Source organism: Eutrigla gurnardus (genome assembly GCF_963514095.1).
Source record: "Eutrigla gurnardus genome assembly, chromosome: 13".
NCBI lineage: Eukaryota > Metazoa > Chordata > Actinopteri > Perciformes > Triglidae > Eutrigla > Eutrigla gurnardus.
In genome coordinates this window covers 18,244,363-18,257,629 of record NC_139936.1, presented here as the reverse complement: position 1 = coordinate 18,257,629, position 13,267 = coordinate 18,244,363, and the positions used below count along the sequence as shown (strand labels likewise).

At 45.0% G+C, this 13,267-nt stretch overlaps 1 protein-coding gene across 2 annotated transcripts in view; it reads left to right on the top strand.

Moving 5' to 3' along the window:
• Positions 1-13,267, top strand: part of rasgef1ba (RasGEF domain family, member 1Ba) — an 86,680-nt gene extending 73,413 nt beyond the window's left edge. For both annotated transcript variants that reach the window (XM_084024221.1, XM_084024222.1), the window contains 10 exons: positions 1,381-1,596; positions 2,351-2,425; positions 3,196-3,291; positions 3,565-3,667; positions 5,319-5,398; positions 6,579-6,674; positions 8,922-9,017; positions 9,814-9,937; positions 10,254-10,326; positions 12,005-13,267. In XM_084024221.1, coding sequence (XP_083880347.1) covers positions 1,381-1,596; positions 2,351-2,425; positions 3,196-3,291; positions 3,565-3,667; positions 5,319-5,398; positions 6,579-6,674; positions 8,922-9,017; positions 9,814-9,937; positions 10,254-10,326; positions 12,005-12,029 — 984 coding nt within the window. In that variant the 3' untranslated portion in view covers positions 12,030-13,267. The remainder of the gene's footprint in view (positions 1-1,380; positions 1,597-2,350; positions 2,426-3,195; positions 3,292-3,564; positions 3,668-5,318; positions 5,399-6,578; positions 6,675-8,921; positions 9,018-9,813; positions 9,938-10,253; positions 10,327-12,004) is intronic.

The following is a 13,267-nucleotide window of genomic DNA, read 5'->3' as shown; positions in this document are numbered from 1 at the left end:
TTGTGCTCTTGCAGTCATTACAAAACTGCAGCATTATCCAGAGAGCCACAGTAGATTGGCTGACATGCAAATGTGCGTGTTCACGTGCTGTGACACCTATCAAAGCCACATCAGCAGCAGTCGGATGCATTAGTCTCACCCTGGGGAGGGAATTTCATGAAAGGTCCCGCCCTGAGTGAAGGGAGTCCTCACACATCCATTATAAGTCTGGGTTTCTCCCCAACTGGAATCTTGTTTGTAGAACCTGGATTCTGGAGGCTGAGTCTGCAGAAATGGAGGAGGGTTGTGGTCGTGAGAAAAGGGGCCTCATCGCTTCATATGTTCAGTTCTTATGGAAAGAGGCTATGAACGGGAACATTTCTCATATTTTTGTTCCCACACAACAAAACTGCATCGTGAATTACCTTTTGAAAAGGAACTGTATTTTGTCCTGGATTACGTTTCCTCCTGACGTTTCACAGTTTAGTTTCAAAAGAGTCCGTGGAAGTCGACGTAGGGAAGAGGTGATAAGAAAAAGGAAATTGAATGTAATTGAAAGTGCAGTTTAGTTGTATGTGTACTTTAGTAGGAGACGGGTTTGTTCCTCCACATGCAGAAAAATCAAACACACACGTCCTTCTTCCCGCTACAGACCCTCTTATGCAACGTCTTTGCTAATCCCTGTCAGCGAGGGAACACTTATCTAATTGCAGCCTGTTTGGAGTCCAGGCGAAGGTTCAAAACAGGATGACCTCTCAACCTCTTGAGGCCAGGGAGCCAAGAGTCTCCCTCCTCTGCCGCTGGTCAAGCTGAGTGGCCTGAATGAGGGCGACAGGAAGACGCTTGCATAACATGGCCAGTGACCCACCCAGTGCATGACCAGACAGATGCTTTTCTGCAAAGCAAACACTCGGACGGGTCCCATTTGGAGGGTCGTTCTGTGGTTTGGGCCAAAGCTGGCGTCCGTGTGCAGCTAGCTCTGCTGACATGTCGTCAACATGTGCGTGTTGTACATCCCAGTGAGGTTGTTTTCACCCTCCGCCACGGATGAGTGGTTGGGGATTAAATAAGGGCGGTTGCATGCATGCTTCTGGAGATTGTGGTCGAATTTATATCGCACTCGGCTTCTCATTACCGCTGTAATAGCGGTCCTCATGCTCTCAGTGATGTAACTGTCGAACAGCATCATGTCTCCAACCAGTGCAGAGTTTGTGGTAAAGACTCAGGGTTGATAAAGGTTCCTCAATGATCCAAGCAGAGTGAAAAGAACCTTGATATGCTGGAAGGGGTTCAACAAAGAATATGTTGGAAGTGAATAAGCTCCTAAACATTCAGCTCTAACTAACTGCTCCTCTTCTTTCACCTCCCTCCACCTCCCCCCCGCTCTCATCCATCCATCAGGTTTACAGGAAGGCGGTCGGCCAGATGAGCCAGGGTCTGATCAGGAGGTTGACGGTGCTCAGCCAGTACGAGGAGGCGCTGGTGAAGATCAACGCCACGGCGACCGAGCGACTGACGGCCCTGAAGGCGAAGCCCCAGGGGACCATTCAGAGAGACATGCTGTCCATCTGCAACGACCCGTTCACTGTCGCCCAACAGCTCACACACATAGAACTGGTGAGAATGTGCTTATTGTGTTCATTTGACTATTACTAGAAGGGCGTTTCCCATCGATCCACATCAGTGTTGAACGTTAAAATCAGCCCCAACATTTGCTGCGACACGTCGAGCCTAATTAAGATGTAAATGTTATTTTCTAAAGAACAATCAGAAATGACTACAGCATCGGTTTGGTCGATATGAGTGCCAGAGGAGAACATGTGAGAGGGGGGACAGCTGACACGTATGATGGATTAGAGATCAGCGTGATGGTCGAGGTGAAACGGACATCATAGCTCCTCCCACGTCTGACCTGCCACAGCATTGATTTTTAACCACAGCGTTTGACACAGCTTTATATTCATTACGACCGTTTGCATTGAAAAGAAAATCTAATGCACTTTGACATTGGAGTATCTCTTTGCTTCTATTAAATGCAGGCAAAGTATTCACTGTCCTGCTGCAACCATGCTCCACCAGAGAAAGTTAATTCACATTTGATTTTGCAGAAATGTGCAACATTTGAATAGAACTGCACCAATCCATCATACGTTTCTACCATCCATTAAGTACTCTCAGCCAAATCAACCAATTTATTTATTAAAACAAGCCAATGTAACTGAAGATGAACGTCCACATATGACTGAAGGATAATGGTAAATGCTAAAATGTTGAAGGCATTGTTTTAGCCACACGGTGCTACCCTCAAAGGCTACCCTAGAACTACAGGTGGAAGCAGGGAGTTGATTTCCCCTTTTCTCTTTCTTCTCAGGAGAGACTAAGTTACATCGGACCTGAGGAATTTGTCCAGGCCTTTGTCCAGAAAGACCCTCTGGACAACGATAAGGTAACGTCTGCATGCTTTTCTAAGAATAAAGGTCCAGATAAGACAAGCATTCAGTATCCGGCTCCATCTGGGGAGGTTACAAGTGAGACGGCCTAGTTTCTCTGTCAGACGGATGCTAAGTTTACACAACACAGAGAGACTGGCCGCTGCTCAGGTCAAAGTGAGGTCAGGGGATTTTCTAGACTGTAGCAGCAGACTAAATATCCGCTCTTACCGCAAACGCACACACACACAAATTCAGAAACCCACACTCACACACACCTAACCAACAATTTCCTCAAATCATCACATTGTCTGGATGAGATGGGCATTCATGCACTGCATCTCCTAGCAACCACCACCGCCAAGAGTTTGTTTTGGGAAGGGGTGACTGTGTGTGTGGCGTTCGGCTGCTAGGCAACAGCACCTTCTTTTTGGAAGCGAGGTGACGGGGGGTTAAAGCTGCCTTTGTGCCTCGGGCTCGCCTGCCTCGTATTCCAGCGAGCCACTTGGAAGAGACGGGAATGTGCGTTTGCATGTTAAAATGCGACGTGTCCACTGGCGGGAAACCCTTCATGGGGGCGAGTGGCGTAAGGCCAAAGGAATGTGTGGAATCAGATCAAGAGGGACTCGCATAAAGGACCAGCATGCATAAATTGTGCTGATAATAGCAGAGTGAAGTTGAGCGTGATTGACTGAGGAGGGGAAAAAGTAAATATCTGCTTCATTTTCCCATTTTTTTTGCTTTGCAATTAACTCGAATGCTAATTGAAAGTCTATTGTTGTTGCAGAGCTGCTTCAGTGATCACAAGAAGGCCAGCAACCTGGAAGCTTATGTCGAATGGTTCAACAGACTCAGTTATCTGGTGGCGACAGAAATCTGCATGGTGAGTAATGAACACGAGGACAATTTCACTTTCTTCCATTAAAAAAAGAGGAAAACCGGAGGAATGGGCTGGAAATACTGAATACTTTCATCAAATAAATGGTGTCTGACCAAAATATATTTAATTAAAAATGGTAATAAAGGCACCAAATACCCTAATACTGTTCCATGAAGCATACACTTTTGGTGTGTTTCCCACAAACACATTTACCAGACAGTGCAGTCTGTCCCGAGGGCTAATACCGTGTTCTAATGTTCACCATTTTGTTAACAGCCTGTGAAGAAGAAGCACCGAGCACGAGTCATCGAGTTCTTCATCGACGTGGCGCGCGAATGCTTCAACATCGGCAACTTTAACTCCCTCATGGCCATCATATGTGAGTTCTGCTCTACTTTCCTGACATGTGATTAATGCTTTTATTGTTCCGACAGTCAGACAGGCATTTAGGTGAATATATATCACAAATAAAATCAACATTTGGGCAATTAAAATAGTTAATTAATGCCCAAAACAAACAATAATATGTTCTCCTCAAAGCCAGACTCCAGTTCAATAAGTTTTAGTGATTAAAACAATCAGGTTAAATAAAGATGGAAATAAAACGCAGAAGCCCTGAAGCCCCTCGGACAGTTCAGAGACCTGACTGGAGGTCCAGCTGACGGACTCTTGTGGATCCAAGAGACCCAGTGTTCAGACGAGAGAGCATCTGGTCATCTTCACAGGCTGGAGGGGGGGGGGATCTGTGTGTCCAGAGCAGGGGGGGTGGGGGGCAACTGGAAGAGGATGCAGAACAAACCATTCAGGCAGATGGTAAGCAGTGAGCAGAGAGAGTGAAGGCTCAGGAGAGGCAGAGAGGATACTGGAGTGCCAGCTGTCGAGAGAATGCCGGAGGCAAACCCCGTCTCCACCAGCCTCGTCCGTCTCCAGAGAACCACCAGGGTTAGACAATGTATAATGGTCTCATTAAAGGGTTAGTTCACACAGCTTAGCAAGGCAAGTCACCTTTAAATAGCCAGGTGGCTTGGTTCTGGGTATTGGATGCATTGACACACGGACCCACGAAGTACAGAACTAATATATATATTATCTGAATATAGTTCGGACCTGAACTCATGATTAGGGCTGGGTCCAACCAAATTATGTCCATCTTACCCAGTTTGATGCTTTACGGTAGCTACACCATTGCCATAGAAGCAAAACAAGACATACATTCAGTATAATAGAGAACATAGTTTGTCCAAGGTATCAAAAACAAGTGTTATTGTTGTATTCAACAATATCCTGCAGCAGTAGATACCACTGGGATGAAAAACACCTGACCTGTCAGTGTCGCTTCTTTGCTTCTGCAAAATTGTGACATCAACAATAAATAAACGTTCTTAGGAAGTGGAGTGTGTCCCAGCGGGGAGACTACCTCAGCCAACACATGTCCTCACACACACACACACACACACACACACTGGGGTCTTTGTGAGTGGATGGTTTCCCTGTCAAGACTGGATCTAGTAAACCTCTGCGGTCGGACTTTCATTCATTTTGGGTCCCTGCAGCACTAGAGTGTCATGTTTGAACTCAAAGCGTCTCCTGGGAAGTGAAGTGAGTGCAGGAAAGAAAATGAAGCGTTTCATATGTCCGTCTGTGGATGCGACTTCTCCTTGTGTCCTCGAGGGTTGCTGTGTGTTGTTGTGCGACGGTGACCCTCGGTGCTGAACCTGCACACAGAGGATTACCATATGGGAAGCAGAGCGCTGGGAGGGGAAACGAGGCGTGTGTTAACTCCATTGTTCCTGAAGCCTTTTGCCTCGCTGCATCAGAAGAAACAACAACAGCAGAAAGAAAAGGGGGGAGGTGGAGGGATGTTAAAGGATGAATGCCATGGGAGGAGGGGCTGAGGGGGAGGGGGGGGGATACGCGTCTGTCTGGCTGAATGGGAAAACGGCATGTGTCAATGCGATCATGTTTGGGTGTTTTCTTGGATGAGTCATCTCTCTCATTGTCTTTTTTCCTCCTCCTTGTCTGTTTTCCAGCTGGGATGAACATGAGTCCTGTATCCCGGCTTAAGAAGACCTGGAGTAAAGTCAAAACAGCCAAGTTTGACATCCTAGAAGTAAGTTTGACTGAAAAGATTGAAATTGCATGCACTTGTGAAGATTTGAAAAATGATGTCCTTAATTTAAAGATTTATCAGACCCTCCAATGATGTGATCGCAACAATTAACGTGACCTGTCGATCACAAAGTAGCCCCGCCCCAAAGCATGCCCTGCTTTATGGTCTATTTGACTCCAAATGGAAGCCGTGCTGAAAGCTGTTTTGAACATGATTCTGAGTAGAAGAGCAGACAGATGTCTGATAGCTGGATAAAAGCAGTTCGAATCTGTTCTACTTCCTTTTTTATTTTTTAGGTTTTAAGTTTAGTTTCAGCCCCAAAATAGAGCAAATTTCCCCAGTTTATATGATTGCTTGTTAAAAAAAAAGCCTTACATTTGTGTCATATGTAACAATTTCACAAACTTATAAAAAGTACTGTTTTAGTTTGGTTTTAAGACAAAACAAAGTGACCTAGAATGCATCCTCTGTGGATACGTGAAGCCGTTTGACGGCTGTTCCTCCCTGCAGTCTCCTCACCAGTCGCCCTTTGAACCAGCAGACCTGAGATCAGTCGGGCTGGGACTCGGTCCTTTAGATTCCCTTCATGTCTCACCGGAGTTCATCCCCATCTCTCATGTCTCCTCAGCTCTTGACTCTATTTGATGATACAATCCTGTTTTGTCCCCGTGAGCCTCAGTTGAGGTGAACTCTCCGTCCCAAAGAGTTGTGACTTAATTTCACTCCTCGGTTTGTTCGAGGTCACGGACTCGACATATCTCCTGATTCCTCCCTCACTTAACTCAGACGTTGAGTTACTTGATCATGTGCAGGGTGGAGGCGTGTTATTATGCAATTAATGATTACTTTCATTATCATTTCCAATCCAAAATGCAAAGAAGGAAAGTGAAATAAAGAGCGTCCATCTTCACAGTAAATCTTCTGTTGACTCATGGTTTTTTATTTGTGCTTTGCAAACATCATAGACATACACCCAGGAAGCTCCTGTGCTTTAAGAACATACTGCCCCCCCAGACCAGATACTTTTTGGGGGGTAAACTGTCCTCTGAACTCAAAAGAACGGCTCCTAGTCCCTGGGGAAAAGGGGCTTAAATATGTTAAATCGACAGCTTTAAGAATCCTCTTCCTCCTCTCGCTTGTTTTTTGTACCCACACTGACTCCATCTTCCTCCCTCTGCAGCACCAGATGGATCCTTCCAGCAATTTCTACAACTACAGAACGGCGCTGAGAGGAGCCACGCAGAGGTCGATCACGGCCAACAGCAGCAGAGAGAAGGTAAGACCTCGACACTGAGACACACACACTGTACCATACCAAGATAGTGTGACTGTAGGCCACTGTAGTGTTGTTGTACGGTATGCCGATGCTAGAAGAACAGTTTGGTTTCCATTTCAACATCCAGAGTCACATCGGGTGAATAATCTAGGGTTCGGGTCGAGGACCCAACAGTGACCTTTCAGTTTGAGAATCAGCCCTCCGCTCTGATTCCAGTTATGTAAGAAGTGGAGATGTTTATCACACCGAGCGCAGAAAAACAGACGACAGTGCCGTCCCTTGTTATCGTCTGGCGGCTGCATTCCCATCGTGTTTACGCCGTCTGCAGCCGCTGTGCTGGACTTGGACGAGGGACAGCGGTTACATAACAGCGCAGCTCCGAGGGGACGCGGCGTTACAAGTGGGTCAAGATACGAGAGGGTCTTGGTTTCCTCCTCGTCAAACATGTTGTACCCTACGAGGGAGGAGAAGGAACACACGGCCGGCTGCCAGGTCACATAGCGTTCTCTGCTGCTCCTCGAGTCGCCGGCCTGACCGGAGCTGAACCTGCACAGAGCTCGTTCATGCTTAGTCTCCCCTCGTACATCATGTGTTGAGACAAAGTGTACTGTCAATATGTGTCTGGCTCCCTGACGTTGGTGAGGGAGCTTTTCTTTTCTTCTTGGGGAGCTCAGAAATGCAAACATAGAAGCGGGACAAGAGGTCGAGGTCCTGAAACGGAAAGTTCCCAAGAAGTCTGGTATGTTGTTGCCCTGCTGACCTCTCCTTTAAAGGAGGGGTTGTTTATGAGCTCCTCCAAGCGTCCACTGTGCCGTTGACCTTCTGAGAGGAATAACAAAGCCAAAATTATGCTCCATTCATGCGGTTCTGCTGTAGTTCCCTGTGAAGATGTGATTAACTAGAAACAAAAAGCTCAACTTTTTACGAAGAAGAACGTAAAGAGTATTTACACCCAGTGAGACGGCTCGATGCAAAGCACTGCAGACATAGAAATACAATGCGTATAGGAATAATATAAAAGAAAATTGTTAAGTGTTTTGGTGATATCCTAATAATCCTAATGTTCTTAACGCTCTTAAAATGGCATGAAAACATACTGGAACAATGCTGCTTTGATGCCCCTTCTGCTTTAATTTAATTTCTATGAATGCAAAATTGCAAATTGCTGGAGAAGCTTATCTTCCTCCCAATAAGGACAAATAATTGATCAGCTGTTCAAAGAAATACAAGTGAATAGATGTCAACAGCTCTTAATAGACACATCCTCTATAGTGGATCTATTTTTGCCCCAAATCCAGACCTGGCGCCCTTCTGGCTCCAGACCCTCGACATCCTCGACTGTGACGACGACTTCCTCTCTGCTCCTGCTGTTCTGTTTTTAGTGAGAGAGAGAGAAGCTCATGTGTGTGTGTTCAGACATGTGTGTCTTCATATCATGGGTACAAACATGCACCGTGTAAACAACATCCTCCAGCCCCTCCAGACCCTCCACAGTACACGGTGTGCAGACTTCATCGACTCCGTTCTGTTAAAGGATGGCGTGGACGATTTCACACAAACAAGCCGACAGTGGGAGTCGGCCAAGAACAGGGTTAAAGAAAAAGCTGCTTGGAAAGAACGTCGTTTATGAAAGTGCCGCTTCTGAATCAACTTTTTCAATTGTTGCCTTTTTTCCCCCAAGGCCACTGTGCAGCGATCTATTAGCACTCACAAGAACAAAATGGTGTCTATCACCTATCAGCCGAAGCAACTGATAAATGGCCGATTTCGATTCCTGGTGGTTGATTCTGTGATCACACGAAGGGGAAATCCCACCAACATAGAATGTAGCGTTATTTGAATGGACTGTGGTGTGTCTGGACACACTCCTGAATCCTCGTTTGAGTAAGCCAGTTCATTATTTAAGGGCCTTTTAAAGGGAAAACAGTTCTTCTCTGGAAAACGTCCTCTGGTCTCGCTTTCCTCCGAGGTAAATGTTTCCAGGTATTATAGGTCGCTACAGGCCTGTGAGATGGAATGCTGGGGGTTTTTCTTTTGTTGGATATGTTTGTGATCAGAAGAGTCGAGGGTCTGTTTGTTCCCTGGAAATGATACTAAGCGTGATCAGAGATTCTCTTTGTCTATTGTAATCATTCCCCCTTTGAACCGCTGTTCAGAGGGAATCAAACACCTGGGAGTCGTGTGGAAATCCCCCCGTCGCACCTTCACGGTGAAATAAAATCCCTTTCTCTTTCTGTCGTCTTGCAGATCGTCATCCCGTTCTTCAGCCTGCTCATAAAAGACATCTACTTCCTCAATGAGGGATGCGCCAACAGGCTGCAGAGCGGACACATCAACTTTGAGGTAAACTGAATTTTGAATTTCCCCAGAGGGAGTTTCCCTGCAAACACACTACACCAGATTTGTTTTCATTTTTCCTGCTGACTTCTCTGTCAGAAAAACCTCACTATTTACCACACATGGCCGCGATATTTATTTTCACTTCCCTCAAGACTGTGGGAGAATAAAGAAGCGAGCTGAGTGTGTAAAGCTCAGCTGTGTTTCCATGGAACAAAGACTCCTACGTGTTTCCACCGGTCTCACAGCTCGCCTGAATCAGCCACTATTTTAAGGATTCATCCTTTCCTGGAAACATCTGTTTATTCCTTCTTCTGCCCTGTTAGGACTTTGATACAGTACATTTGAACACATGAACACTTCAGGAGAGCTGAATGTGACCACAGTGCATTAGGTCACCGGGTCACCATAGTCCTTTATTTCATTTATATCTGCAGTTCACCTTTGAGCCACACGAGGGAACCTGAATGTTGGTATTGTTCTGATAGCTGTTGCCTACTTTTAACATTGAATCCTAATATGGAGGTCTAGCATTTATTCTGTTTGTTAAACTGATGAGAGGATATCGAGACTGATTGTGATCTGCCTAAATGCATTTAGTTTAGTCTCATATATAAAGTATTCAGGTTATGTTTTCAATAACACATGCATAAGGCAACGTTGTGATTCATCTATAAAAACGTTAATTTACACACAGATGTGCTCTTCTCACACTTTATAGATAAGGTATGCAAAATGTTTGGGAAGCACTGGTGTTGATTCCTTCTGAATTTAACCTGTAATGTCTGATTTTCTTTTTCAGAAATTCTGGGAACTGGCCAAACAAGTGAGCGAGTTCATGGCCTGGAAGAAAGTGGAATGTCCGTTTGAGAAAGATCGCAAGATCCTGCAGTACCTGCTGACGGCTCCAGTTTTCACCGAAGACGGTACGTTTATCAATCAATCAAGTGTCCAAAGTCAAAATCCAACAATGTGTGAATTCATGTATTTGACATGACATTGGATTTGCTGGATGAATATTTTTCTAGTAGAAAACACAGACCAGTCAGTAAAAGTGAGGATGAAAACATCTGTTTTACAGCAGCCAGCTATATCTATTATTCCAAAAATGACAACTTCCATCATTTTCCAGCGATAGACTCACATTTGATCTCTAGTTGTATTTTTCACTTCACTTCCTGAGTATAATCAGCCTCAACTTTAGCAATAAGAAAGGCTAATAGGTTGTTTTCCTCGTTGCAGCGTTGTATCTGGCATCGTACGAGAGCGAAGGTCCTGAGAACAACATGGAGAAGGACAGATGGAAGACTCTGAGGTGTGTATGAACCCCCTCCTCCCCCCGTCTCTCTCTCTGTCACACACACACTCAACCATCCACCCTCGGGGCTTTGGAGTCTTTCAATCATAGCTGTCACCCCACATCCACATCCTGCCTCTCCGCTGACCAGGCAGACACAGAGGGATGTAGGTCACATGATGCTGACCTGCATGCTATTCAATAAATCCATTAAAAACACACACACACACACAGACACACAGGTGCTCATCATTCTCTTTTGTCACACCATCGCTTGCATAGACACGCACGAAGGACATCAGTCATTTTCATTTTCACTGAATTACATCCAAGCGGCGTGATGCGGCGGCTCGCTGGACGCGTGCGTTCCTGAAGAGGGATGAGAGCAACTCGCCTTTTGTTCCGTCGTCTCTGGTCTCGCCGATGAAAGCCCCGGAGAGCTGACGGAGGAACATTTCCTCTCGATTCAGCATTGCGCGCTGAACTTTAATTGACGAGCCGAGTCTGGGACTTTTGTTGTTTTGCCGCGGTGACAAAACGGTTCGTACAGCAATCATGTGATCTGTCCGGTGCGTCGCTAACGGTAAAGGATTTCCTTTTTTAACTCACAGGACAGATCGGCCTGATCCCACAGAGAGGAGACGCTAGAAACTTTGTTACTGTAGCGAAGCGTCCTGGTGTGACCCCGGCCGTAAACTGCTTTTTTACAAAGACGTCAAACTAATGTGAAAGTACATGACAGGCCGGTCAAAAAAACAGCCAGTATTTATGGACAGAGATCACATGACAAGCTGACAGAAACGGACCCCATAGATCTAACCACCCACACGTAGACGTACGAGTCAGAGCTGCTAGCGGGGGTCGGGGGTGAGAGCAGGTCTTGGACCCAGAGCCCAGTGAGTGTTGGGTTCAGCCCAACCAGGATGAGTGTGTGGTCGGGTTTCCTGGTCGCCTGCCAACCCTCCCTGCGTTCCCCTGAGCTTTGCCTCCGCGGCGACACGATCTGTCACTTAATTCTCTCCAAGCTGAGTCAGCGTTCCTCTGTTCAACACAACACAGGCTGGCTCTCTGCACACTCATCAACCTGCAAATCCACTGTTGCTGGGGCTGAAACATTTACACCATGTTTTTAATATGAATGTCTATTTATCAATATAATTGGCTGCAGTTGTCCAAAATTTCTAACATTTGGTACAGAGCTGAAGTGAAAAATCCCTTTTCAGATCACATATGCCGACAAAAAATCAATTGCTTCTTTTCCCTGTAAAACTAAATATGACAAGTGTTCACTGCACAGATCTAGAGGTCATGAGTTAATCTTTTCAACAGTCAAATCAAATTCATCTCTCTAGACTTTAAGCACACTATAAAAATAAAAATATAAAGTTGAAACTAAACAATTTAAAGCCGCTTACAAAATCCTTGTCACAAACCCCAGAACAGTACAGTTTCATGTTACTCTTATGATGATATCTGGGAGTCAATCATTAAAATGTGCATTTTTTGTAAATATATCAAAAGATTATTTGTTGGCAAAATCTTTTGTAGTTGTGCCCAAAAATGTAAGAATTGGTGAATTTGCCTTGAATTTTTAAAATTTGCTCAACTTTTTAATCGTTTTTGAATATTTTTGCAAATTTCTCATGGATCGATGCAGATGAATAAAAATTCTGAATCCTGTTTCTCGTCTCCACAGATCCACTCTGATAAGCCGGGTCTAGACTCTAGACTGAAGACGAACCCTGAGGATCAGCGACCAGCGCCGTGTCGACGCTGCCGTTGTCTAAACGAAGTATCCCGTGTTGGAAGGGAAACGACAATCTGTACTTTGACTGGCGAGGATGTTTTTTTTGTTCCCCCCAGCTTCAGATTTCTATTAAGCTCTGCTTCTCCTTCGCCTCTCTGTGCTGTATATTTCAGGACAGCTGTTTTTTCCTCTTTGTATGACTTTGTAGTCTTTTTTTAAAATGCTACAAATCTTCTCAGAAAAGACCGCGGGATGCCGAGGTTTCCTGTCTGAAACATTTCGCCCTGATGAACCTTCTGTGAGCGTGAAATGGAGTCGTTGGGGTCGTTTGTCCCCCCGCTAGTTTTCAACACATTTTTTTTCCACTGAAGCTACAACGTTAGCTGCTGGTTGGCTAACTCAACAGAAACGCTACTTGTGCCGGTTCCATAAGCCAGCAGTCTTTGTATGGAGAACCAGCACAAAAGAACTTGCCTGGAACGCTGTTGTTCACCATTGAGCTGCTCGTTATTACTTTTGTTTATGCTCCTTCCTTTTGTATGATACCTGTCACGTCATGTTTTGTTTATTGATGTGTAAGAAAATGCACTGGCTGCATTAATGAGATGTAACTGAGGTTTTGTTTTTTGGTTTGTGTTGTATAAAAGGTTTGACTTTAGCAGGAACGCCACTTCCTAGCGTAGCTTAGACACACTCGAGACGTCAGTAGACTTCAACCAGTGTGTTGGATCATCTAAAGCTGCTCCTCTCGGAGATGGGCTTTAAGAGGCTGCATTGAAAGCACACGGAGGCCTTCAGCAGTGAGCTTGAATAGAAGGTGTGACGATGCAGAGTTTCCTGATGATTGGTGTTTAACTGCTGCTGGGAATATAAACCGGGCTAAAGGCGACTATTCCCCCTTTTTGTTCCTGCTCTAATGTAGAAGATGAGTGTGCTTGTGCTGCCCCCTGTTGGTCCAGCCAGAAAAGTGATTGGATTTTGTGTGGTTGAATAATGTGAACTGAGGATTTCTGTTTAAACCCTTAAATGATCTTTTTTTTTTTCATATTATTGAGAAGTTTCCTCCATGTTTGTTTTATTTATGAATCTATTTGTGTAGTCAGATTATGTCTTCATGCCAATATGTACTATTGTTTTCTTGTTATTTAATTTTGTACTAGGTACATAACATAGCTGAAGTAGTGCTCAGATGTCGGCTTTACTATTATTTTT